Source organism: Apis mellifera, linkage group LG11 (genome assembly GCF_003254395.2).
Source record: "Apis mellifera strain DH4 linkage group LG11, Amel_HAv3.1, whole genome shotgun sequence".
NCBI classification, from domain to species: Eukaryota; Metazoa; Arthropoda; class Insecta; order Hymenoptera; family Apidae; genus Apis; species Apis mellifera.
Window position 1 is genome coordinate 11,283,987 of NC_037648.1, and position 25,897 is coordinate 11,309,883.

Consider the following 25,897-nt stretch of genomic DNA (forward strand, 5'->3'; position numbering starts at 1 on the left):
AAATTACAAAAATATCGCAAGAATAAAATTTTTATCTCAGACTCGACGTAAATAAAATGTAAATAAAATTCTTCTAAAAACTTTCACAATCCAACTCCATCTTTGTTCCTTTTTTCCTTCGATCAAAAATCTCAAATATATGAAAAAAAAAAAACGTTCGATTTTAAATTATTTTACAACGTCAAAAGACAGGCAATCGTTGAAACAATGTTCTCGCGTCCTCCATGTTCGCCATTTCGGTTGTTCCTTCGAGCGATCCGATTGTTTCGTCGAGAATTAATTACTACTTGTTGTCGGGGGTGGTGGTGGTTGTGGCTCGGTGAGGTAAACAAAGCGTGAAATCCTGCCATCCCGGAAACGGAGGCTGGCTCGAACGAGAAAACGACGCCAAGTCCGCGATTCCAGCCCCTGAAACAAAGGCAACCAGCCTCGCGGTAACAATGGCCGCCGATGTCGAGACGGTTGCCGTCTTTCCGCGTCGATCTTCGACGTTGCACGGATGTGCACGAAGATACGAAGAAACGATTTGCTGCCTGCTCCTTGCCTTAATTATGTACAATACAGCCTTGATTCGTTGGAGTAATTGCACACGCACAGTAATACGAAGGGTGAAATTAATCTCGAACTAGTTGAGAGTCCAGTAACGAGTGTCTGAATGAAGATCGATGTCGTGGATAATATTAGATGAAATATATAATGAACGTTTGATTCGATATGGTTTGATAGAGTAATTGCATAATTGATGATGAAAATTAATATTTATTATACACGTTAGCGCCAAAAATAGAGCCGATGATGATATATATAGTTTTGCTTTGTTTCCAAAATTCCTGCCATTTATTATCATATTGTTGTGGAGCAGTAGAAAATCTTTCCAGAAATCGGGCTCGGATTGTTTTTCAAACAAAAGGCGTAATAAACGACGACGAAAGGCGAACAAACGGGGACAAGAACGGGGAGAAATCCGAAAAGAAGAATAAGGATAAGAAACGAGGCCAAGGAGAGGAGAGGCTGCTGCTCGCAATATTCGACAGCAATATCAAGAACGAGCACGTTCCGGCCGGGCATACAACGAATCGCTCAAGGGGGATGAAAGTTCTCGATACAGAGCGGAGATACAGTGGCGGAAATTCGAGGCGCACCGGAGCAGATACACTCGGGGAGAGGATGGGATTCACGTTGCCCGATGGATCTTTTACTCTCCTCGTTATTGTTGCTGACAGCAGGCAACGACAATGGAAAGAGTTGCTCGGTGTATAGCGGAGCACACGGACGAAGAAAGACACACAGGCAGAGGGAAAGAAGGAACGAAAGAGAGAGAGAGAGAGAGAGAGCAGGCTAAACAATACGGACACGTGGTGGTTCACAATGAAGTTCGAGGAACGGTTGCACGGAGAGGAGAACGGAACAAGAGAATACGAGATTTTTGTCTTCCGGCACAATGTGCAGCGCTGATAACGCATTCGAGCCGAGCCGACTGGTGTCGAGCCATTCTTAATCCTTGTTCCACGTCCCAGTCTTGAATACGGTTTCGGAGGCTGGAAATATAGTGTTTCGAAATAATAGTTCAATGGAGCGCTGCTTCGATCCGTTTCTGAGCTTATTGCGATATTGCCTGTTGGCGAACGAGGGTGGCGAGATTTCGATTTAACCGGAAAGTGGTTACTTCGTATTCGAACAGGTTATTGTTATCTATACACAGATATTTGGCACCGTGCTTGACTCGTTTCGAATTTCTTTCCCTTAAAATACACCGATATTCCTTTCCCCTTTTTTTTCTTCTACGTTCGAGATAAATATCTCGCTATTAATTAATCACGAGATAAAAGAATCGAAAAGAAATCAAACGCATCGAATTCGAAAAAGACAATATTCGATCGATCCTTCCACACCCTGATGCACCTCTTCACCAAAGGATGCTTTTCTTCCTGGTATACGCTATTTACATTATATAGCCTATTCCAATCGATACACGTTTCCTCGGTCTGAAAGGCAGGTGGCACGGATGAACAAGGAGCGAGGTGGAACAGAGAGGGTGGCGAACGGACTCGTCTCGGGGGTGGCGTATTTGTTTAGAACAAAGGGTTCCCGCCACCGTCGGTATTAGTAGGTAGGTATTCTCGGCCACCACTCTCCTTCCTCCTCTTTCCGCGCTTTCGGCCACGTCCTCCTCCTCCTCCTCCTCCTCCTCTTCGTCATCGTAGTCGTCGCCGGCATCGTCGTCGTCGTCGTCGTCGTCGTCGTCGTCGTCGACGACGACGATGAGGACCGGGCTTAAAGCACAATGGCGCCCGCCTTTCAGTCCTTTCGCTGGCGAACAATGCCGTTTATTTAACATCGTTTAAAAGTACAAAGCCTGTTAATTAATGGACGGGGTCGAAGAAGAGAAAGAGAGAGGGTGGAGGGAGAGAAAGAGAGGGAGAGAGAACGGTGGCGGAAGAGGAACTCGGAGGAGAGGACAGGCATGGCGACGGGGAGCCATTGCTTGCGCGGCTTTTACCACACCAACGACGACGCGCTATTGCCCCGGCATTACTATTTCTGAAGGCAGCTGCTATTAGTCCACCAGAGAGCTGCTACCAAGCCACTGCCTTTGCTTTCTTCTCTTCTCCTTCCTCCTCCTTCGTCCTCCCCCTCCCCTCCTCCTTTTTCCCCTCTTTCTCTCTTTTTCCTTTTTTTTTCATTCTTTCTTCTGCTCGTCTTCATTGTCGCGGCCGAAACTAGGCTACTACCGCCGCTACTATCAGTGGACCGTTCTCTCCCTCCCCCTCTCTTTCCCTCATTTTCACGTTTGAAGGTTTCTTTCTTCTGTACGTTATTTTCCTGTTTTTCTTTTTTTAATTTCATTCTTTCCTCCCTTTTTCCTCTCCTCCCTTATTCTCTCTTTCTCGCGTCTTTGTTCCCCTCTTTGTTTCTCGTTAAACGTGCCTCGTTGCGGAACGGACACAGAGGGCGCAGTGTGCGCGCGCGCGAAATTTGTTCGGCTTCCACGTTTTTTTTCTTTCCGTGGAATCGAATGGAGTAACTCGTTGGTTCTTTTTTTTTTTTATTTTAAGTTAATTAATTATCTCGGTTGCCTTCTTTTCTTTTCCGCTCGTTTCGGGGTTACGAGTTTCCTGTAACTTTTCGGTCGCATTTTAGCGCCGATGATGATGACACGATTGTTCTCCACCATCCACACGCTTTGTTTCGAACGGGGAACGGCTCCTTTCTTTGGATTATGAATAGAGAAACGAAGAATAACGTTTGAAACAACGTTTCAATTTATTAAGAGGAGGGGAGGGGGTGGTTATTTAGAAGTTTCTCGCGAGGATTTCGTTTTGTTTTGTTAATACTTTATTTCGGGCAGGGAAAAAATATGAAAAGTAATTTACGTCTTGTCCCAATCCTTGTGACAAGCGTGACTAACTAAAGAACACTTTTTAGAAGGCGAAATGCGAATTTTCAGTTGAAACAACTTCAAGGAAAAAACTGCAACTGTTGCAAAAGTGAGTTTCTTTTCTTTTTTTTTTTTTTTGGCAAGAAAATACTCGTCGAGAGAAGAAGAATTTTGCTTGAAAGACTAATTTTCTCGGTAACTCTTTTTCAACGGGAGGAGAATTTTATTCAGGATGCAATTTTTTCTTTTTTTTTTTTTGAACACACGGAAAGAAGACGGTTTAAGAGAGGAAATTCCATTTAGAGGAATTACCATTCAGAGGAACAGGCACCTTCTTTCTCGATTCAAATGTCGCGAATCTTCTCGCAAAAGACAGTGAACCGCCATCCGTTCAAAAGAATATTTTTCGCGATATATAGTTGCTCTGACGAGGAAGGAAGAAAAACAGGGGGGTGGCGAAGCACGTTGCCAGAGCAGTCGCCGCATTGTCGATCGATCCACAGACCCATTCTATCTAGAAGCCTGTTCCCGACGATGAAACGTGGAAATTGGAAAACGTTTCCTGCATTTCCTGTCTGCGCGGAGACGCGACGCAACGTGGGCTAGGGCAGAAACAAACTTATTTCGACGACAAAGAAAAACGACGCGACGTAAAAAGGCGAGGACAATTTTGTTAAACGAAAGTACGTTGACGAGATGTTATTTATTTATTTATTTACTTTTTTTAATTTTTATTTATCGTAAATAATACGCAATAACGAAACTTTTTGATAGAATCTTTTGTGATAAAAACATTTGTCGAGAAAAAGAAAAACGGAGAAACTATTTCTATTCCTCTCCCTTTCTTCCTCCCTCTTTCTTGTTCGAAGACGAAATATAATTTACCTACGATCCACGATATATAAACGAAAACGGCAGGAATAACGTTATCTCGACGATGGATCCACGTGGTCGTCGACGTGAAACAATGGCCCCGTTTATCGGCCCCCAACGATCTATTATTCGACATGGAAGACTGTTGGACGTATTAATGAGCCGTACACATTGCAGATTAATAACCGTCGCGTTTATTATACCCGCGCAACAAGGTGCATCCTCTTCCTTCCCTTCTCTCTCTCTTTTTTCTCTCTCTCTCTCTCATCGCGCGAAGAACCCAATTTCCAATAAATCGCCCGTCTTCGCCTGGCGTTGGCGCGACTTTGAACCCCGCGCGCTTTATTGTGCGTGGCAAGCGTCGCGCATTTTACGAGAGAAAAATGCAGATTATGGCTGAGCACCAGGTGACGCGGCCTCTTATTTGAAAGGGAAATTGAACGCGCGGAGAGAGATTTAATTGATGGCCGTATTTTCCACGGGTACGAAGGTAATCGTATCGTTTCGGTTTCTACAACCGTACAAACTACGCTTCCATTCGGTTGATACGTTGCATTAAGCGAATTAAGATATTATACTCGGTTTATTGTGCCAACAACCGTCCCCTCCTCCTCCCCATTAGCGTATTATTTATACATGTGAGCCAGTGTATGCGTGTCACGAAGTTCATAGGATTCAATTACCAAGTTAATCTCTTATTATAGTTGTCACGTGTTTACGCTCTTTACTTTTTCCAAAAAATTATTTGTCGAATCTCCACCCATACGAATCCCTGAAAAATTGTCTCACTCTACGAGATATAAAATCGAGACTCGATCGAATCTTCGTTAAATTGGCCGTCGAACTTTCAATCTTTCTCTATTTCCTCCTCTCAAATTCATCAGCACGAGAGAATACGTATAATCTCTCCGTGAACGTGATCCACGCGACGAGCTTTCAGCATTCGAGAGAGAGAGAGCTTTAAGCTTGCTTGGGGACGATCATTTTTAATCACGCGGAGACGGAGGGCTGGATGGCGGCGCGTGTACCTGTGTGCAGGCGTTTTGTCCTCCCTCCTTTGTCGCGAGGGCGGCATTGTTCTCGCGATTCTATAGGATCGCAGTGTCGGGGTCCTCCGCGAATTGTTTTCTTCGCGAATCTTGTACGAGAGAGAGAGAGAGTTGCTCCCTCCTCCTCCTCCTGCGCCTCCTAGACACGATTACGTCCACTTTCCACGGGATTACGATGCCTCGTCTTTGGAGGAGCCGAGTTTTCGTGGCCTCCCTCCCTTCATCCCCCTTTGTCCCTTCCCGCCACCAACCTCTTACGAATTTTCGCGCGAATGGCGGGTGTTTGGCGGGGAGGAACGATCGCGTTCCTCCCGTAATGGAAATTGTTTCGAGGAATTGTTTGTAATTGTTCGTAACGGGGGAATGAGAGATTCAATGGTGATGAGGAGAGGAGGGAGTGAGTTTAATTGAAAAATTGAATACGATTTTGTCTATGATCTTAATATATATCTTTACGCGTAACTTTTTATGTTATTTTGGAAAAATTCTTATTTATTTGTGATATTTTTTTAACGAATGCAATCCAGATACGATTTTCTCTACGATCTTAATATATATCTTTACGCGTAACTTTTTATGTTACTTTGGAAAAATTCTTATTTATTTGTAGTATTTTTTTAACATTTTCGAATGCAGTCCAGATACGATTTTCTCTACGATCTTAATATATATCTTTATGCGTAACTTTTTATGTTACTTTGGAAAAATTCTTATTTATTTGTAGTATTTTTTTAACATTTTCGAATGCAGTCCAGATACGATTTTCTCTACGATCTTAATATATATCTTTATGCGTAACTTTTTATGTTATTTTGGAAAAATTCTTATTTATTTGTAATATTTTTTTAACATTTTCGAATGCAGTCCAGATAAACTCGTTAAATTATTCGAAAGGATATATTTCTCATTGAGATCAGTGAAGAAAGAGAGAGTTGATTTATACATTAAACAATTTCTCCTTTCTCTCTAACTTCATCCCAGAAAACTATCCATTCTTCAAACCAAATCTTCCGATTTTTCTCCAACCACCATCCGTTTATCATTTGCTGAAAACGATAAACGAAGAAGGAGGAAGAAAAGGAAAGAAAGAATAGAACAAACCGGAGGCCAGTAAAGAAGAAGTCTCGTCTCCCTCGTTTAACCAGATAAGCCACAAAACGCCGAAGCAATTTGAGCCCGTCAGAGGATTCCTCCTCCTCCTCCTTCTCGTCGAAGGGGGTTCTCGTCAGGGAGGGTAGCTCGTAGAAAACGCTCGTTCCACGGCCTCCAAGGGTTAAATAGGGGTTGTCCTTCGCCTGGCGCGGGAGGATGAATATTCACTCTCTCTCTCTCTCTCTTTCCCCCCTCGGCTCCGCTTTAACGTCGATGAGTACGCAAAACCGACAAGTCGTTTCTTTAACGCACGCGAAAGAACGATGGATGGACGAGGAGGAGAAAGGGAGAGAGGGAGGGAGAAATAGAGAGAGAGAGAGAGAGAGAGAGTCAGATAGAAAGACAGGCTACGAGAATCAGGCAGAAATACTTCATTACGATGAAAGCTTTGCTCCTACCTTCTCAAGTCTCCTCACCCTCAACCCCCTCCCTCCCCTCTCTCTCTCTCTATCTTCGGGGCCCATGTGTTTCCTCACAATCTCCACGTTTTCGTGCGCATGTAGGTATCCACATCCACAATCCTCTTCCTCTTTGTCGACTTTTCTTCCCGCCTCCTATCCGACTTACCGGCGCACAGGCACACGCGAAAATGCGTTTCTCGCATTGCGGAAGGACGTGTATTCGTGTGACGTTTCCTTTTTCTTCCTTTTTTTTTTTTTTGACAATGCGCAGGATGCGGATGTATTTTGGAGAGGAAGAGGAAGGATACAAGGAGGGGAATTACGACGATCGATGACGAGTTTCCATCCCATCCACGAGATCACCACCTCTGATGATCATTGAAGAATTTCTACGAATTGTTACTTTATTAAGAAATTAAATTATTTTACTTATGAATCTATTCGTAGAAGTGATTCGAAACTTTGTATCTTTTCTCATTTTCGATTGTTCTAAGGAGAAATTGTGAAAGAGATCTTAAAACGATCCAAAATATCTTAATTTCCACTTTTTCTCTCTCTCTCTTTCTGCTCTAGGAAATCTCCCAATCTCTAATCGATTCTCATTCAATTAACATCCACCCCAACTCGTCTGCCGAGAAGGAACAACCCCTTTTTCAAGCTGCTCGATCGAGGAAAGGGAAAGGACAGAATCGTTCGTTCACGGAGGAAAGTTTTCTCTCTCTCGGGAGAGGGGGGCGGGGGTTGCAGGAACGTCCAATAACCGGATTAGCTTCTCCCAATGGAATCGCGCGGCCGATATACTGGGGCTGCCGCTCTCAATCTCGCTTCCGCCATAGTTTTCGCTCGTTTCGAGGAACGTGTCCGCTCGAACGGGTGGAAGATAAACGGCGGACACGCTCGTCTGTTAATCGACGTCGTAAAACCGACGTTTGCCTGTCGATGACGTTTCACGCGAATCGTCCCACTGAATCGGCCGCGATCGTGCAAGGGCATGCAATTGCGAAGTAAATCTCTCTGCTGCAGCGAGAAAATGCGACAGCTCTCGTTCGTTGATCGACGATCGTTGTCCCTGTCTCGCATCTCTTCCTCGAGGAATGGACGAGTACGGAATGGAAATGGAGGAAGTCGATCGAGGGAAGCTTGTTTGCTTGCAATATCATTTCGAGATTTGATGAAAGACAAGACAATTTAATTCTTTTATAATAATCGTTAAAATAATTAGGATTAAATCATGGATCAAACCTCCATTTCTTTTTTCATTTTTTAACTATTCAACATAAAAAAGAAGACAATTTAATTCTTTTTTTTGTTGAATAGTTAAAAAATGAAAAAAGAAATGGAGGTTTGATCCATGATTTAATCCTAATTAAAAGAAGACAATTTAATTCTTTTTTTTGTTGAATAGTTAAAAAATGAAAAAGGAAATGGAGGTTTGATCTATGATTTAATCCTAATTATTTTATCGATTATTATAATCATCCTTGTTTTACTTTTATTAACTTTTTTGTTTAGAAAAAGAGGTTATTCGAGATACGATTACGATACACGGTTGAGTGATATTTATGTATTTTATTATTGTCGAGGGAATTTGGATAGTTGCATAACGCGACAGAATTATTCTATCTACTTTGATAAATATTACATAGAAACGGATTGTAAAATATCGAAGAAATATCACGGCAATCGCATAAATTCGCCGTATCCCTAAACTCATATTTGGATTTCCTTATGCAATTCCCGTTCCAACTCGATCTCGGCGTTCGCGTATCAATACGCTACGACAGTTTACAATCGGAGAAAAAGTTGTCTCCTTGGGAAAAATCTTTCCAGGAAAATTTAAATCACTTCTCGGCCCATAGTTCCGTCCTACACCCCACCCCAAGTCGGTCGTATTCGTAGCAAGGATCGCGATAAGACTCTTATTTTACTATCCATAAGAAAATCCACGATACGCTCTCTCTCTCCAACGTGATAAAATTCCACCTTACGTCTATCTCTCTCGGACGATGAGAAAATCGCTCTTTCCCTCGCCCTCCAATCCAAATTCCCATTTAGAGAATCTATTCCGAGGCGTTGGACGAACGCGCGTTTGCTCAGGCTTTGCAAACACCATCAACTTTTAGTTGGTTAACTGTTCAGTTGGTTCGAGAATGAAGTGAAACGGGGAAAGAGAGGGAAGGAGGAAGGGGGAGAAAGAGAGAGAGAGAGTGTGTGTGCGCGTGAAACCGCGCGTGCATTCAACTAGTTAGTTGGGCAACTAAAAAGTTTGCACTACGTTGCAAGCCAACTAAACGGTCGGTCAACTGCGGCGCAGCTTTCGCGTTTCCAACGCGCTTATGCGACCGAGCAAATAACTGACCACTTCGCGCGTCTACCCGTTGTGTACTCCCTTACTTTTTCCCCCCGCATCGATTTATCCCATTGAAGCGTTCGATTGTACGAGAACGTTATTCCATTATCGACTATAAAAAAGAAAATTGAGTCAAAATCGTTGGGAAAATTATACCAATTTTTAATTTTCGACATCGATCCTATATATCTGATTAAATTCGTATCAGACAAAACTTTTATTTAACGAAAGATTCTGAATTCTCCGCGTTACTCCACTTTCAAAATCCGACCAATCTTTCCAAAAGAACTTCCCGTTACGATCTTCCTGAAAGCCAATTCGCCCGGAAACCGCGAGGAACCTTGGCTAGAAGAGGACGAATACATGGGATTCCACGCGAAATTCCAACGAGCCTCGAGTGGCCGCGCTTTTCCCGCGGAAGTATCATCGATTCCTCTACGATCCTTCCTTCCTTTGTCGACGACTCGATGCGCCACGTATCGATACACGGTGCAAAGAATCCGAAAGAAAGAAGAAGAAGACCGAATACCGACCGAAAAGAGGACAACAACGAGCAGTCCTTGGAAGGAGAGGCGCGCAGGGCCGAGGAATGGAAGGGGGTTGTTGGTAGCGGGATGAAATTTGCAAATGCTCCGGGGGCTTACGCGAGAGGAGGGGTGGAGGGGTGCGTTGTGTATCGGGCAGAAATGCGCGCGGTGGCAGGGATATGGCGGTAAAAGAGCGACGAAAAAGTGTCGCTTCGACAAAGGGTGCAAGCTGGAGAGGAGAGGAGAGGAGAGGAGAGAGAAGGGCGGGGGAGGGAAGGTGAGGGTGGCTCGCGAGCGGAGCGAGAAACATGGAGGATGGAAGGAGGGAGCGATCGGAGAGGGGAGGTGGAATCCGGAGGCAGAGGGAGGTGGTTTCGGGCGTGCGCGCATCATTTTTGCCGAGGAGAAGGCACTTCCCTTATTCGTCGTCGCCGAGGGAACCGAAGTGAGGATCCGGGGAGGGTGGAAGATCCGAGGCGAGCAAGAAAATGACGGGTAAAGAAGCTTCTCGAGGGGTGGCTGCGGGTACGGGCTTTGTCGATTCCCGGGTATTTAACGGAAATACCAACCGGAATACCTTCGTCCCCGCTCGTCGTCGTCGTCGTCGCCTTTATCTCTTTTCCTTTTTCTCTCCGCCGGGTACACACCCCCGCCTCGCGTCCCCCCTCGACCACTTTTCCCTCTCCTTCTCGCCCCCTCCTCCCTCCCCGTTCGCAACTCGTCGCGAGCAACGAATAATTCGAGTAATTCGTGCGTCGACCGAACCGACCGCGCGATCAACCGATTTTGAAAGGGATGAATGGCGAAGGGGGGGGGACGACGTGTTCTCTCGGTGGGAGGGAGGGATGGAGAGATAGGTTTCAGAGATTTTAGAGAAATTGTATTTGCCGGTATTTGATCGCGAGGAATTTGTGATCAAACGTTACAGAGTTGGTTCGGCTGTCTGATTTTTCTCTTTTCTTTTTTTCTGAGGAGAGAGAGAGGGGAGAGGGAGAGGTTTCTTTTCTCCGGGGTGGAAAAAAGAAGCTGCTCTTTTTTTGCACGGTCGCACGTTCGGTTTCACTAATTGCATTCGCGAGACGTGGAAAGTGAATGTGTAGCAGGCTCGGTTTTCGATAATGAGGAACGTGATACTTGCGTCGCGGCGTGGATTATTTTTCTTGAAATACTCCCCCCTTCTTTTTTTCTTTAGATTGTACGAATTCTTTAGAAAAAAAAATATATATATCAATATAACTCCATACGATTGATATCTCGAATACTTTTCCCTTAAATCTTCTTGAAACCATACGTTCGTAGCATTAAAATTCGAATCGCTATAGCTGTCGATAAAAATTTGCATAAGAAAAAAGTTTTTTCCCTTCCCTGATTTTTACACATCTCTCTCGACACGAACGAAATTAAGGATAAAAAACAAAACCAAACAGATTACTAGAAAAAAAAAAAAAAACACTTACTCGAGGAAACCTCAACTAACCCCTTTCCCTTCCATCCCCAAAAAATAAAATTTGCCACCACTCACCGAGTCTCTTGGATATCTCTGAATTATGCATCTTGGGATTCTCCTGGGCGATCTTCCGCCGCTGGAGCCGGGACCAGACCATGAACGCGTTCATCGGCCTCTTGATGTGCTCCACCTGCGCCTTCTTCGGGCTCGGGCCGAGGGGGCTGCCGAGGCCAACCCCCATGGGGCCGACCCCCGCGCCACCGGGTGGCGACGTACCCGGCATACCCTGCATACCGCGCAGGGTCTCGGTGAACGAGCCGTCGCACATGTTGCCGCCGGCTCTGTAATTAAACGCAGCCACCAATTAGTAAGCCCAGCGGCCAGGCGTTAATAGGGGAGGGGGGACACGCCCACGTTGAAAACAACCACGACGACCACGACTACGACGACGACGACGACGACGTCCGACTGACCGGATCCCCTCGGCCAAACTCCTCGAGAGTTGGTCGGGGAGATAGGAGAGAAATGGGAGGCCGAGGCTCGCTATTGTCTCGGGGCACGGACCGACACCAGAGTCCGACGGGGACCCCGGCCATGGGTTATGCATTGTGATTTACGATCTTCGCGATGTTATTTTGGTTATTTAGTCACCCGGCTCGGGTAGTTTAAGGGACGTCCTTGGCGTGAATGACGGTCTCTCTCTCTCTCTGACGTCCCGTCCCCGAGGTTGAGGTGACGAAACACGAGAAAGTTCGTCTTGTTGGAGTGATTTGAAGGTTTTGTTGGGCATTTAGTCGGCCGATCGGGTAGTTTGAGTATCCTTCGGCTGGTAATTTTTCTACGTGTTCCGAGGGAGGAAGGCACGAGGTTGGGTGACGAAATACGAGAAAGTTTGTCTCGAGAGTAATATAATAATTCGAAAGTTTGTTTTTTTTCTTCTTTTTGGATATTCGATCGGACGCCTTCTTGCTCATTATATCGAGTGATTTTTAATTTAATCTCTGTCTTGATGAAAGATTTCGAACGAGGGTTAGAAAGTGGATTGGAGTTAGAATTTTTCAAAAATTTTTCGCGAGAAACAATGCAAAAGCCTCTGTGGAAAAGTTAACGACAGATGTGAAAATGTAAATTTTGATTGAAATCGTTTTTTGAACAACAATATTTTTTTACACCGTAATTTAATACGATGAACAGATATTACATCAGTCATCCGTGATGCAATTTTACCATCCCCGTTTACGTTTTTCGTTGACGCGTAAATTTCGAATCGAATGCCAGCTATCGGCAAAATTAGTACCGTCGCAACAAACAATCTTTCGAACGGCAATTTTCTCTTTACCGAAACGTGACTAAAAGAGCCACGAGAATCAAAACGTTGCGGCCTGTCAGAAGGAGATTAAAATCATTAAGAAACTGCTGAATAACCGTCCAAATTGACAGACTCGTTACATCAATCACGCGTTTCATTCATCCCAAAGCAACAAGTTATTTGACCAAACTCGCCAACATCCACCTTTCACGGCTCGTCGAGAAAGGAACAAATCTACGCAAAACGAAAAGTAAAAAGAATTAAATAAATAAATAAGTAAGTAAAAAAATTACGCCAGAGAACTGATCAAATATTTCGATTATCGGTATTATATTCACCAAGGATATCATTCCGTATCACGAGCACGTATCTTCGTTAAAAGAAACGAAACGTTGACACTTATAATTAGCCGGATATCACGCACTCTAAAATCCTTCGTCTATGAATCCCGTCAAAAGCGAATTTCCACCGGTCACCGCTATAATAGTACTCACCGTGCAATAATCCACGCGTGCACACACACACACACACGCGCCCGTGCACACACACACACAAAATTCGTACGTACAGAAAGGAATTCCAACGGTATATTCGGTGGCTTTTAATTGTGCGCCAGCGACACGCAGAAGAACCGAGCGAGGGCACTCGTGCAGCCACTCCTCACGGTCCCGGTAATTGCTTATTCGTTTGCTCTTTGATTCATAAGCAAATTAATCTTATCCTTTCCTCGTATCAAAGCCATTAACCAATCTCGCCGCGTTCCTCTCTCTCCTCGTCTTTTTACCCTAAATGTCACCCTTCGTTCAGGGGTGTTCTCCCTCTTCCTCTTTCCTTCCGCAAGCGACGAGGACGTAACGTGTATACCCTCCTTCCCTCCGAGCTAACACAATTACGCGGATCTCCTTGAGCACTCATTAAGAAAGGAAAAAGAAGAAAAAAAAAAAAAAAAAAAAGACCTGTAGTGGCCGAGGGAGTTAACCCCGGGGGCGGTAGTTACGATTTTGTAGGGTTAGAATCACCCTCGGCCCTGCGGGGCCACCCTCGAGTGTCATTCAGCCCGGATTAATAGATACGTTGGTTAGAGAGATGCGAGGGAGGGCGGGCGGGGGCGGAATGGAGCAGCCACGCTGCTCCAGAGAGGCCCCAAGGGTGCTCGGGGGTGGTTCACCGAAGAGAGGGGGAGAGGAGAAGATGCTGGAAGTAATGGGTGTTGACAAGCTGCGACGGGGGATTAGGAAGTGCTAATTGAATGTTTAGGCAACGGTCGACGATAGTGTGCACGCGGCAATTTATTGCTCTCGAGATATGGTTCGAGCGGATGTTTGCGCTCGGAACGGCACAAAGTGCACATGCACTTTGCTCGACGTTGGGGTTAAAAGCGAGCGAAAATTGCCGTGGAAAAGGCGATTCGCAATCGTGATTGAACGATGGCGAGGAAATGGTTCGAAGAGGCGAAATGAATCGAAACGGAGGTAACCGTCGGATGTTTGTACATATGGATTTGTAAAGTTGCTCAAGTGTTTATGTACGAACGATTCTTGATAGCGCGATTGAAAAACAAATTATCGGATTAGATTGTGGCCTTTGTTTTGGATTAATGATAACGACGATTGTGTTTACATTCGAAAATGGATCAGGTGCGTCGATCAGGCAATAAAGGCAATGTGTAATCGATGTGTGAGGAATTTTTAATAATTCGTTAATTTTCTCGTTGAAAAGATAATTCAATTTGTTTTTTTATTATTAAAATTTCCTCCATCTCGTTCGCTTCGAGCTATCGCGAGCTTAACCGATTCTTTCGAAAGAAATTTCAATTATACGTTTGTTCTTTCGTTTAGAAAAATTCCCCATTGTATACGTTACTTTTCAACGATCTACAAACACCTCGATCGATTTTTAAAAAATCCTCCATTTATCAAGTATCGTAAATATACCGATACAAAAAAAAGAGATCACAAAATTCGAAACGAGCGTTCAAACATCCTCCTCAAGCACTCTCGCCAAATCTACCAGCAAACGGTGCATACAGACTCACCTCATAAAGTGGCCGGCGGCCCGTTGGTGCAAGTCCAGCTCAATTTTGGTGCCGTGGTTGAGACTCTCGTCTCGTCTTCCTCCACAAAGAATAATTAAAGAAGAACCTAAGAGAAGATCGGATTTGGTGATAGTGTCGAAACAGAAAAAACAAATAACAAATCAGCGAGTCACTGCACTGTCATAGCCGTCCACTAGAGTCTTTCTTTCTTTCTTTCTTAGTTGTTCACTGTACTCCACCCCAAATACACTTCTCTCCTTCCCTTGTTTTATCGGACAACCGAGTCGAGACACTGAGCACAGTCCAACGACATCGTTACACGTACTTCGTATGAACGGCGTCGTTTCCAATTCCTCGACTGATCGAAATTTGCGAAACCGGAGGGGGGGGAGGGGGGCGCACCACGCAAGCGACTGGCCGCGCACAGCACGAGGACCAACACGGTGTGCACGGTGTGCGCTCAATGTGCCTCCACGGACGATAGTTTTGGGAGTGTGCACGCACGACCCGAAGCCTTGCTGCCGATCCACGGACTCCGCGCGCCAGCCTTCCCCCACCACCGGGATTCGAATAGGAGAAGAGCGACCGGGCCAATCCAACGGCGCCGGGGGCGGGGCCAATGGGATATTCGCGGTACCGTTGAGCATTTCCATTGGCAGGGATCGCGAGGCCGTCGATAACGAACCGTCCTGCGTTCATCGGCCTCCCCTCCATCCGACATCTCGCGCTCCTCTTCCGCGATTTAAATTCTCCGTCCTCGTTCGCCTCGGTCGCTCACCCTCCCGCGTTCTCCTTGTTTCGCCTTTCTTTCCTGGAACTCGCAACCGCCACGCGAATTTCTTCTGGGGACCGGTGGTCACCGGTGTCTATTTCTGCAAACATTTTTAAACTAGTGTATGAGGGTAAAGTTTCTTTTTTTTTTTCTTCCTTAGATTTGAAAAAGTTTGGAGTAGAAAGTTTTCAAGTAAATCTCTATGAGTTAAAAATATCATCTATGGATTGATTACATATGGGAGGAATGTATCGAAATTTCTGTCACTTTCGATACACAAATTATAGTTAAAAATAACAAAAATAGTATCCTATTTCGCGTCGAATTTCTCAGCAATCTTCGATCATAGATGATAATTGGAGTTCATCCACGGTTTACATCCACTTGATACACCATCATCGCTCAACTAGTTTTTTCGAGGATGGGTCACACCCTCGCAAGAAACGGAGACGGAAAACGCGTTTCGAAGAAGAAAGAGAGAGAGAGGGATGAGGGGGTGGGCGAGTTAGAGAGCCAGGTAGAGAGTAGCTACTGCCGCCACCTCCACGGCCACCGACCACGGGTACCAACCGAGCCAGCCCATGCGTGGTGGGGACGCGGTGAAGGGAAGGTGGGACGATTTCGAGATGGTGGCCGTTGGTATTGCCGAGTCGAATTCGAAAGAACGGTGCTAAGAATGGAAATAAGAAGGCGAGTTCCCTCTTCGATACTCCTCTCCTCTCCCCCGCTCTCGGCGACATCCAGCCCCCTCCCCCACCCTTTGCCTCGCCTCGATCTCGCAGCCTCCGGTCCCCCTTTCCGCGTTTGTGCTGTGTTTCTCTCGCTTCCATCCGAGAACATTGTGCTTCGATCTACGAGGCGGCCCGCTCTCCTACAAAATGGTAGCTCGACCACCGTTTTTGCTCTTTTAACCGTAGCGGGGGGAGGCGGCACCACGTCGATAGTTTCGGGGAAACTCGAGTATTCAGGCGCGTGTAACGATGAATCGGATCGCGGTCGGCTTTTAAGAAGAAATTTAGAAATTTTTTTTAGGAAGAGGGAGGATATAGATCGATTCTTTTCCTATGGAAAAGGTATACAAAGTCTCTCTGGCATTCAAAGGGCACGTAATCATGGATTGTAATCGAGCAATTCGAGAATCTCTCGAACGAGATTCGCGACGAGCGAGGATTCTATCGTTTTTCTAATTGAAGTGGCATCGATTACAAAAGAATTTATGGACTCCGGCTTTTCTCTCCGCTCGATTCCACCCTCTCTCATCGATCGCCTCTTGTTTATTCCCAAGTGATGGGGCGAGAAGGAGGGCGCGTTTCGGCCGCGATAATCCGATAATTTCAATTCTGACTCGCGAGCTCGATGATCACGATGGATCACAGAAGGAATCTCGACGATGAACGGGCGATGAACCTATCGTTTCGTTGGGGCAAGCAGCTCGAGCGTGCTCGTTTTCGATCTTCGACCGCGAGTGTTGAAACATAATTCGTAATTTCCGTGGAAAATTGTCGAATACCTGAGTTGGAAACGACTTTAGCTTAGACGGCCATTGATTCGTTTGTAGGACGGATGCGATTGCGCTCCTGGTGGACGTCGCTTTTCTTCTTTAGAAATTAACGAGTCACGTAAAGAAAGATTGTGCGGATTGTTTTGTAACGTTCTTAGAACGATTTCACTTTTAACTCGACTATTGCATTCATGAATAATGATTGTGCGGATATCTTCGAAAAAAAAAAAAAAAGAAAAAAATAAGAAGAGAAAAGAAAAAATAAAAAATAAAGAAAGAAGAAATAAACACGATGGAGAATTCATAAGGTGTAATTCCAGTAAAGTTTAACGCAAAAAGAGAGAAAAAAAAAAAGAAAAGTAAAAAGTTACAACATTTATTAGTTAACAGTGAAATAAAGAGTGTGTTTATTTGAGGATACAATATAAATTCATTGTATCCCTTTTGCGTGTCATTCAAACTTTTCAAGAAACATCCCTTTGCAATTACCTTCTAATTACCATATTCTTCCTTTCCAAAAAAGATTTCAACGAAAGTCACGAAAATTCAATTTATTGCTTTCCCTGCTTCGCAAAAAAGTTTTTTTTACCTTCTTCGAAAATTGCAAATCTAAAAAAAAGAAAAAAAAAAAAAAACGAAGAATCATTCTCATCAAGAGGCGATTGCAACGATGACGATTCACCGACTGTTTATCACGGGCAAGATTTATTTCCCCTCGAGCACGTGCTGACTCCCTGTGCACGGACCAGGGTCGCGACAGATATTGTTGTACGCGTCGTTGGAACATGTAACGTATGAATATCTAATGCACCCTATCCACAATTAAATTCGGACAATATGTTTTGTTTCGGGAGGGGCGAACCACCCTCGAGGAGCCTCGAGAGGGGTTCGGTGAATCAGGGTCCTTTCCCTTCGGGGATCCTCCATCGTTGAATAACAGCCCCAAGTGTAAATCTCACGCTGTACACGCCGATACGACGAGTGCACGATAATAACTTTTCGGGCAAATCGCGTCAGACCGCAGCCTCTCCAGTTCGCTTCGAAATTCCACGTGTTGGGTCGCGTGATTCCTTGATCACCACCGACGAGGATGATCCTCTTTCATCGATGATTTTTTTTTTGCAAGTAACGTTAGAAAAAAAGAGAAAGTTTTGAGACTTTTTTTTTTTATATTAAAAGACAATAAAAATGTAAAAAGCGTACTACGAATTTCTAAATTTTTAAATTCTTGTCTACACGTGTGATATCGAAAGAAACTGGGAAATGGATTTGATTTCGAGCAATAGAATCGAACACGAAATTAGCTACTGGGATAAGTACGATTCAAAGTACCGTTAACGTTACACGGCGTTGCAGCGGTACAGGAAGTAGCATTCAAAGCGAAACCTGTTAGTCTAATCGCAACCTGTTCAACTCTGGCTAATATATCAATATATATATATATGTATTCTCCGATCTCTCCGATTTATAATCGAAAACCTTTCGATTTCCTGTTAAAACTGATCGGTCAAAAATCCCCTCCACGATAATTCATTCGAAACTTTCTCTTCCAGTGGCAGCGATTTCAATCTTCTCGCCAACGATTTATTAAAAACAGTGTTGAGAATTAAAAACAGAGCGGCCGGAAAGAATACGAAATCCTTAGGAAATCCTTATTCTTCGGACAACAATGAGGCACCAGTCGAAAAGTATCCTTTCCCCAAACATCCACCCAGCCGGTCATCGTCCAACTCGGTCGAATCGGTCATTCCATTTTCCTTGGAAACCGTATCCCACCACCTGTCCAGAACAAGTGGAACTCCAAGGTGGAAACAACCGTGTTATCCTATTCCCATTGTCTCCCCGTTCAGTTTTGTGGCGATGAGTCGAATCGTAAACGAGATCCCGCTGAGGGACAAAAGACGGCCACCAGTCCTTGTATCGGGCAGAATCCCTTTGAGCGAGGAGGCGATGTTTAACGAAGTTTTGAAGGAACTTTATTATGAGGATTCCTCTGTCTGTGAAGGAGATAGAATCGGGGGAACGGGAGGGGAGGGCTGGCTAATCGGAAGGAAGTATCCAAGGAAGATCCCTTCTCTTCCCTTGCGGCTGATCCGTCACTCAAAATCGACGCCTCGCTTCCCCGAGTCGTTTCGAGCCTCTTGGCTTTCCACCCTATTGTCTTCCTCCTTTTTGGCGAAGGAGCAGGTGTCGCGAGAGAATATGGGCGACAATGGACGGCCACCGGTAAAACTTGGCTCGTTCAAAAGGCTAGGAGGAATTGTCGGACGCGCAGCGGGTGTCGTCCCTTTCCCCGGCGTACTGCTACACCACTCGGTGGCTTGCTTGTTTCCTGCACCCCAACAACGCGGTTGTTGTAACAATTTAATAAAAATGAGCGGCTTTCCGGGAATTGGCCGCTGCTTTTTCGACTAAGCTTGCAGGAGGAAGATCGGATTCTTCTCGGAGCAATCTTCCAAGTATTATTAGAAGGTTTAGGAAGATCGGGGATCATTCGACGACGAGATTATTAGATTAGCCACGAAATTTTCATATCTTTCCAAATATTTCTTATTAATCTTCTCCGATTACCGACGAAAGATCAGAAAATCTCAAACTCGATCCATCCAAAATTTTCTACGTCATCACCGATCACCGAGAATTGTTTCGCCATATTGTTCGCCGAAAATCACCTCTGATCGAGGCAGAGATCCACGATGATCTCGGCTAGCTCCTGGTTCAGGTGTTCTATGAAGCCTGCTGGCCGCTTAAATAATTAATAACAACCGAGCGACAAATCCCGGAAGTGGCGACGTGTACGCATCGGACGGGTAACAAAGGGGTAACAGAAGGGCTAATGACCGGCTAATGCCCGCGCTAAGCCCTTTAAAAGCGTCCAGTAACAGCGGGACCAGGATCCATTTAGGACCGTTCCGTGCCACCTTGCCTTCTTACATGCGAATTTGCACTTACAAAAGGCTCTCGATCCGATCTCTCCTTTCTTTCTGGTAGCGGAGAGACCGTCCGTGTGTTTTTCTCGCCCTTACAGTTAAAGCTGGTGTCGATCAACTTGCGTGTAGCCATTCTCTCCATGCCTTTACTTCGATTAATCCCGCATAATGAGACGATGGGTTTTTCGTTTCTTCCTATTTTCGAGGAAAATAGGAATGGGTGGATGATATATTCTTTCTTTCTTTCTTTTTTGCTTGATTTCGAGTGAATTGAATTTGTAAAAAAGACCCGGCTAATCGAATAAATATTCTTTATTTCGAGAGAATCGGAAGGGTTGTCGAAGGATATTTCTCCGCAGTTTCGGCGGATCGGATGTTTCACTGTTTAACAGACTTCCTTTCCATATATATATATTTTTCAGCTCGGTTTATTGTTCCCTTACTTTGTACGGAAGAGAAGGATGAAGAGGAGAATACAATGATACGGCACGCAGACGACACGATTTATCCTCGCTTTCCTCCGATAAAAACTCGCGGATCTGCCTCTCGATGGATCGAGAAAAAAGAAGTTTATTATAAAACGAATATGAAGAAATATGAAGATTATCTCGAAGGATGTATTGTTCGTGATTGTTGCCCGCCAAGAATAACGAAAACTCGTCATCCTTTTTGTTAAAAATATACTCGATCGAACGAACGAGACTCGTCTCTTCCATTATTTTCTCTTCGAAATTCTATTCGCCCTGTAAAAATATTTCTATTTCTAACGGGTTAACGAGCGCGTCGAGGCGAAGATCCTTCCCTCTTTCTCCTTATCGGCTTCATTTCAACTCGATGTTCGTTTCGACGACGTGAAAAGAATCGTAGGTGTAGGGGAGGGAGAGAGGGAGGGAGGGAGGCAAGTTCACCTATTTTCGCGGCACGGTGCGCGAAGAAAAGGGCCGTGCTTGCATCCGCGAGAAACACAATGGGACGGCGAATAAACCAGACGAATGGCGGGCGACGACTACGACAACCGCGTCAACAATGAGGAAAAAAATCTTCGACCCCCTCTCTCTCTCTCTCTCTCTCTCTCAGCCAACCAACCCTCTCCCCTCTCCTTTCCTCGCTCTTCTTTCCCCGATACGTGGAATTGATGGATGAGAATACGACGACACGAATTCAGAATACACCACCCACCGGTTGGTGTATTCCCAACGCGGAATATATATATATATATATACACACAGAAGAACGGCTCTCAAGCTTTTAGCCCAGGCAAATAAATCGCGGGTTGCACGGAGGCGACGTACCTCGGATAAATTCCCCGTCCCTCCCCCTTCTCCTCTTCTTCTGTTCGATTCTTCCCACCAGTCCCCTCTCCCTAACTCTCTCTTTTTCCGTCGCCGCGCGTTTTCTTTCACGCTCCTTCCGCGAGCCAACCCCCTCCCCCCGCGCCGGTGTCACACCTTGGCGAGAGGCGCTGACGTGTGCCGCCTACTCGAACAAGAATCCCCGCATTTGTGTACAGGGATGTGTACACAGGGATCCATACCGTTGTTGCCGCTTCCGTCGAATTTTCGGTCGGGGAAGCTTTCTGTGCAAATACACGGGAACGTGTATGCGCACGTGTATGCGTGTGTGCGTGCATGTGTGTATGCATATACGTGTCGGGGGTGCGTTTGGTCTCAGAATTTGGGATTGAGAGAGAATTTGGGAGCGGTAGATAAAGGGAGATATTGGTTGATTGGAGAAGAAATTCGACAAGTTTTTGGAAATTTTTTCCCATCGAAGGAAGGAGAAATCATATAGAAATTGAAATGAAAACTGAGATCGAGATTCTATTCGTGCATATTCGTGTAAATATTTCGAGCGAATTTTCGAAACGGTAGAGACTCTATGGATCTGGAGATCTGAAAAAAAAAATCACCGTTTCTTTTCGTAGAGTTCGAAGGGCGAAGACACGTGCTAGCCGAGAAAGAAATCCGGGATAAGCCGAATTCGGGGGTGGAGAGGGATGGCTTCTCTTTCGTCGGTCACTCGGCTACGTAATACGTAAAACGTCGGTCCGCCTTTCGCCGTGCGATCACAGGCTCTCGACGATCCGGATTCCCGGCCGAAATTAAGCCCGTATCCCGCGGGATCCGCTTACGATATTATCGAATCCTCGCGGCTATGGACGGCCACCTTTTCGTGCCGGTTTCTCGCCGATCTTTACCCTCCCTTCCCTCCTCCCTCGTTCCCTTATTCTTCGTCCGCCACGACCCAAGAGGATCGTGATAACGTTCATTTCGCTTCAAGAACAGAGTGAGAGAGACTCTGAAAGGAAAGATTCGAGCAGATGGTACACCGTTTGGAAAACAGGAAAAATCGGATGGAGAGAGTTAAGAGTTGAAAATACAATGATCTGTCTGTGTATAACTCCGATTAACACTCTTCTTCGAAAAAAAAGAGAAAAGAAATTAAAGGGACTATCAATCGCAATTCGCGAGGAAAAAGGAACGAAATATACTCCTTCCGAATTATCCTATCCTTGTAAAACCAGCATTCAGAGGAAGGGGAAAAACGGGGTAAACTCAAACATTCGACAAACATTCGCGACTCCTGACGAATTGAAAATACCAAAAAAAAGAAAAAAAATTTCTCTCTTTTCTTTTCTTTTTTTTCTCACGCACAATGCCGATTCCGAAAATATCTCGTCGTCTCTCCCCCTCCCTCCCTCCTCTGGAAACGAACGAAATGCAAATGGCAGGGAGCGAATGGCGGAGCGGAATGTTCTCGGACCTAGATGCCGGTCCCTACCCTCCTCCTCCTCCCCTATCCTCGGCCTATCCTAGTCGATCCCGAACGCCGCGTGGAAAACCGTGGAAAACGCGTAGCAAACGGTGCGCACGACGACAAAACCGTCCCGGCGGCGCTTTCACCGCGTTTACCGTCCACGTAATACATCTCCTATTTTCCTTTTTTTTTTCTCTTCCCCCCCCCGCATCGGGGAAAATCCGATTCAGAGGGCGCCTTCGCTGTATTTCCATCCGACCTTATATATATATATATCCCTGCACGTGTGTGTGTGTGCGTCATAGACGCACGCGTTTCCATCTATCCGCGCGCGAGGAGCACATCTCGGGACATCTCATTACGCCCGAAGAAAGGAAGTCGAAGCCACCGAGAAAGAGAGAGAAAGAGGGAGAGAGAGAGATCGCAGGGTGAAGGATCTGCTCCTCCGCTGTCATTTAGTCCCCGGTGCACAATGGGCCGGGCCGTCTGCTATCCGATTGTTTGGCTACATTTTTTTTCCCACAAAGGAGGAGAGAAGGAGGGGGGGGTGAGAGAGGAAGAGAGAGAGTCAAACCGAGTCCAGGCCGATCGCCAATTGACTGACGTTATCGGCACATCTTCCAGATTAGGAGGATCGGTTAGGATGTTAGGGGATAACCTCTGGCGCATTGATCCATTATTCGGCTCGGAATAGGGATGTATCGCTTCCTCCGGTCATTCTGCAGGGAGCGAAGAAGAAGGGAGTTTATTATTGGTTACAGCTAGGAGAGGAGTTTTTCCGAGTTTCGAGGAGAGGGATTGTTTAAGGGAGTTATCCCTTAAATTCGGGCAGGTTTTCTTCTTTTTTTGAACAGTTTCGCGAGGATATTTATTATATAATATTATTGGAGAAGTTTGAATATGTAGGATGTAATAGGAAAAGATTCTAAGGATCTTGAATAATTTCCCTCGCCTCTTCGTTTCAAATTTCATCGAGTTTAATAAACGAAAGATCGAAGAATTTCCACGATTGAAATCTTCTCACGACGATCTCATCTCTCGTTCACCGATTCCATTGATTCGGAGAGGAGGAGGGCCGTCCATGCTTAATTTACCCCCGAGAATACCTCGCTCGAAACGACGTATCAACGCGAATCAACCAGGCTCAGATCCGCGGAAGTAACGGGATTACGATCGAGAAAACGTTCAACGTTAATCCTGGTCGAGGCTGCCCTGATGGCTACCGATTAAAAGAGGCCGCAAAGAAGGGGGGTAGAAAGAGTGGAAAGAAAAAAGAAAAGAGAAAAAAAGGATAGGAACAGAGAGGTGAAAAGAGATAGACAGACAGAGAGAGGCGAAGTTTTGCGAGGAGCGTGTGGTGGGCGTCGAGCCGATCCGCAACAATGGGACCACGATCGGATTATCCGGCGCGTACACACGTTTCGCGCGTACGTGTAACTCGAAATCGTGGAAAGGGGGGGCGCATAAGCGGGGCGGGGTACGGTCGCTCGACTCGCCACAAAGGGGAGGTTATTCTTCTCGGTAGATCTCTTATCTCGAGTTCGATCCTCTCGCGGAAAAGCGTGCAACGACCCGGCAAAGTCCTTTCTTTTTCGCCGAACTCTTTGTGCCTCTCCGCGGCTTCGACCCCTATGTCGAATCTCTCTCTCTCTCTCTCTCTCTCTAATCTTATTTATCCGGAGCCATTGCTAATTTCGATTGTCACGTGGATAAGAATTGGATGAATCGGTTGCGGTGAGTTTAGATACACGGAGGCGTGATCTGATTTCGAGATCTATTCAATATGCTTCCAATTAAATATCAATCACGTGGAAAGTTTGCTGCAGAATTATTGAAATAATTCGGAGAGTATAAAATGATAATTTTATCATCTTCTTCGAGACGAAGAAAGAAAAGGAAATCGGTTTTCCTACGAGGGGGTGTCGTCTCACACTACCACCTGTCCTCTCGAATCGTGGAACACCTTTACCACGTCGTCCAACTTCTTCTCTATCTACCTGCGAGCGTGCTTCCACCTTTCCTTTCTTTCTCTTCAAACACAACACCCCGAGCCGCACGTTTCCCGCGCGTGTTTCAATCCAGAGAGAAAGAGAGAGAGAGAGAGAGAGAGTGGAAGGCGTCAGGTTTCATTGAGGGTGGCTGGTCGAACGAGACGAGTCTGTGGACAGGAACGGCCTAATGGCTTGAAAATCCAGACCCACGGACGCATTCCGGCGTGGGCCAGACCGCTGGGCGCCTTCTCATTTTTGGCGGGAACCGTGGCCATTCACGATCCTCGGATGAAAATTCGAACGAGATCGAAACGGTTTCGATTTTAATCTTCTAGAAATATTGAATGAAAAGTACAAAAGTCTATTTTCTGCATTTTCTTTCGTAATTCGAATATATTGCGCTCGATCAATATTAATTTTCCACCTTCTTTGAAATCTTCGTCTTTCAATTAATTAAATCAATTACGATATGAACTTTCGTAAACTCCACCTGCTTTTATCCTCAAATCGGATCGCGAGTTCACGTTCAATTAAAATCCGGTTTACCAGACAAAGATGAGTTGACGAAAGGTGTATGTGTATATGTGTTTCTCTCTATTGGGTGACAACGAGGGCGATAAAAAGCGGGAAGGAGGATGAAATCTCTTTCTCTCTCTCTCCCCAATCGCCTTGGCCGCGCACGAATGGGGCAAGAGATTTAGTTTCGTCTAACAGGGCAACAATAAATTCGTCGTGCTGTTAATAAATCCCATTGCCGGCCGAGAGATCCCGCGGCAACAAAGGCGTGGATGAACGAGAGGATACAGAGAGGGCGGCCCCTTTGCAGCATTTATTGTAGGAAGCGAGCTTAACCATTGTTACCTGCTGCTACCGGCATTGTCACACCCTCTTCTGCTCCGCGCACCCCTCCTTCTTTCGATTTCTCGGGAAAAACCTCTCGTTCCACGAACCGTGGCGTGGCATTTGCCGGCAATGATTCGTCGATTCGTTTAGCTTTGTACGAAGAAACGTTGGAGGAATGTCGCGTGGGAATGTCGGGTGGTTGATGGTCGAAGAGCTTGTTTATCGAAGCTGATGTTCTTGGACGATCTTTTTAGATCTCGATACGAGAAATCTACGAATGATTTATACACTTTTCTTTTTTCTTTTTGCGAGAATATACTTTTGACTGGTTTCTTTCAAAACAATGGATCTAATTTTTATTACGGATCGAAGATTAAATTTTCCTTCGCACCTGTTGTCACGATAAAGATAATATATCTCATTCTCGAAAAAGAAAGAAAAAAATTGGGCGAGCAACAACAACAAGCGTAAATCTTATTCGCGACAATGGTTTCGAGCTACCAACTTTTCAACCGTCCCGTGGGTAACTCTTTCGAATAATCAAAATTCCCTAGAATAAGCTGGTGGTCGATCACCGAAGG

General features: G+C 45.4%; 1 protein-coding gene across 3 annotated transcripts in view; it reads right to left on the bottom strand.

Moving 5' to 3' along the window:
* LOC726180 (transcription factor Sox-19b-like) overlaps positions 1 to 25,897 on the bottom strand; it is a 111,804-nt gene that overhangs the window by 18,615 nt on the left and 67,292 nt on the right. The window contains exons 2-3 of one of the 3 annotated variants that reach the window (XM_001121937.5): positions 14,523 to 15,394; positions 11,254 to 11,519 (exon numbers count right to left, since the gene is read on the bottom strand). In XM_001121937.5, coding sequence (XP_001121937.1) covers positions 11,254 to 11,519; positions 14,523 to 14,527 — 271 coding nt within the window. In that variant the 5' untranslated portion in view covers positions 14,528 to 15,394. The remainder of the gene's footprint in view (positions 1 to 11,253; positions 11,520 to 14,522; positions 15,395 to 25,897) is intronic. The other 2 variants (XM_016914838.2, XM_006566309.3) reach the window with 2 other exon arrangements.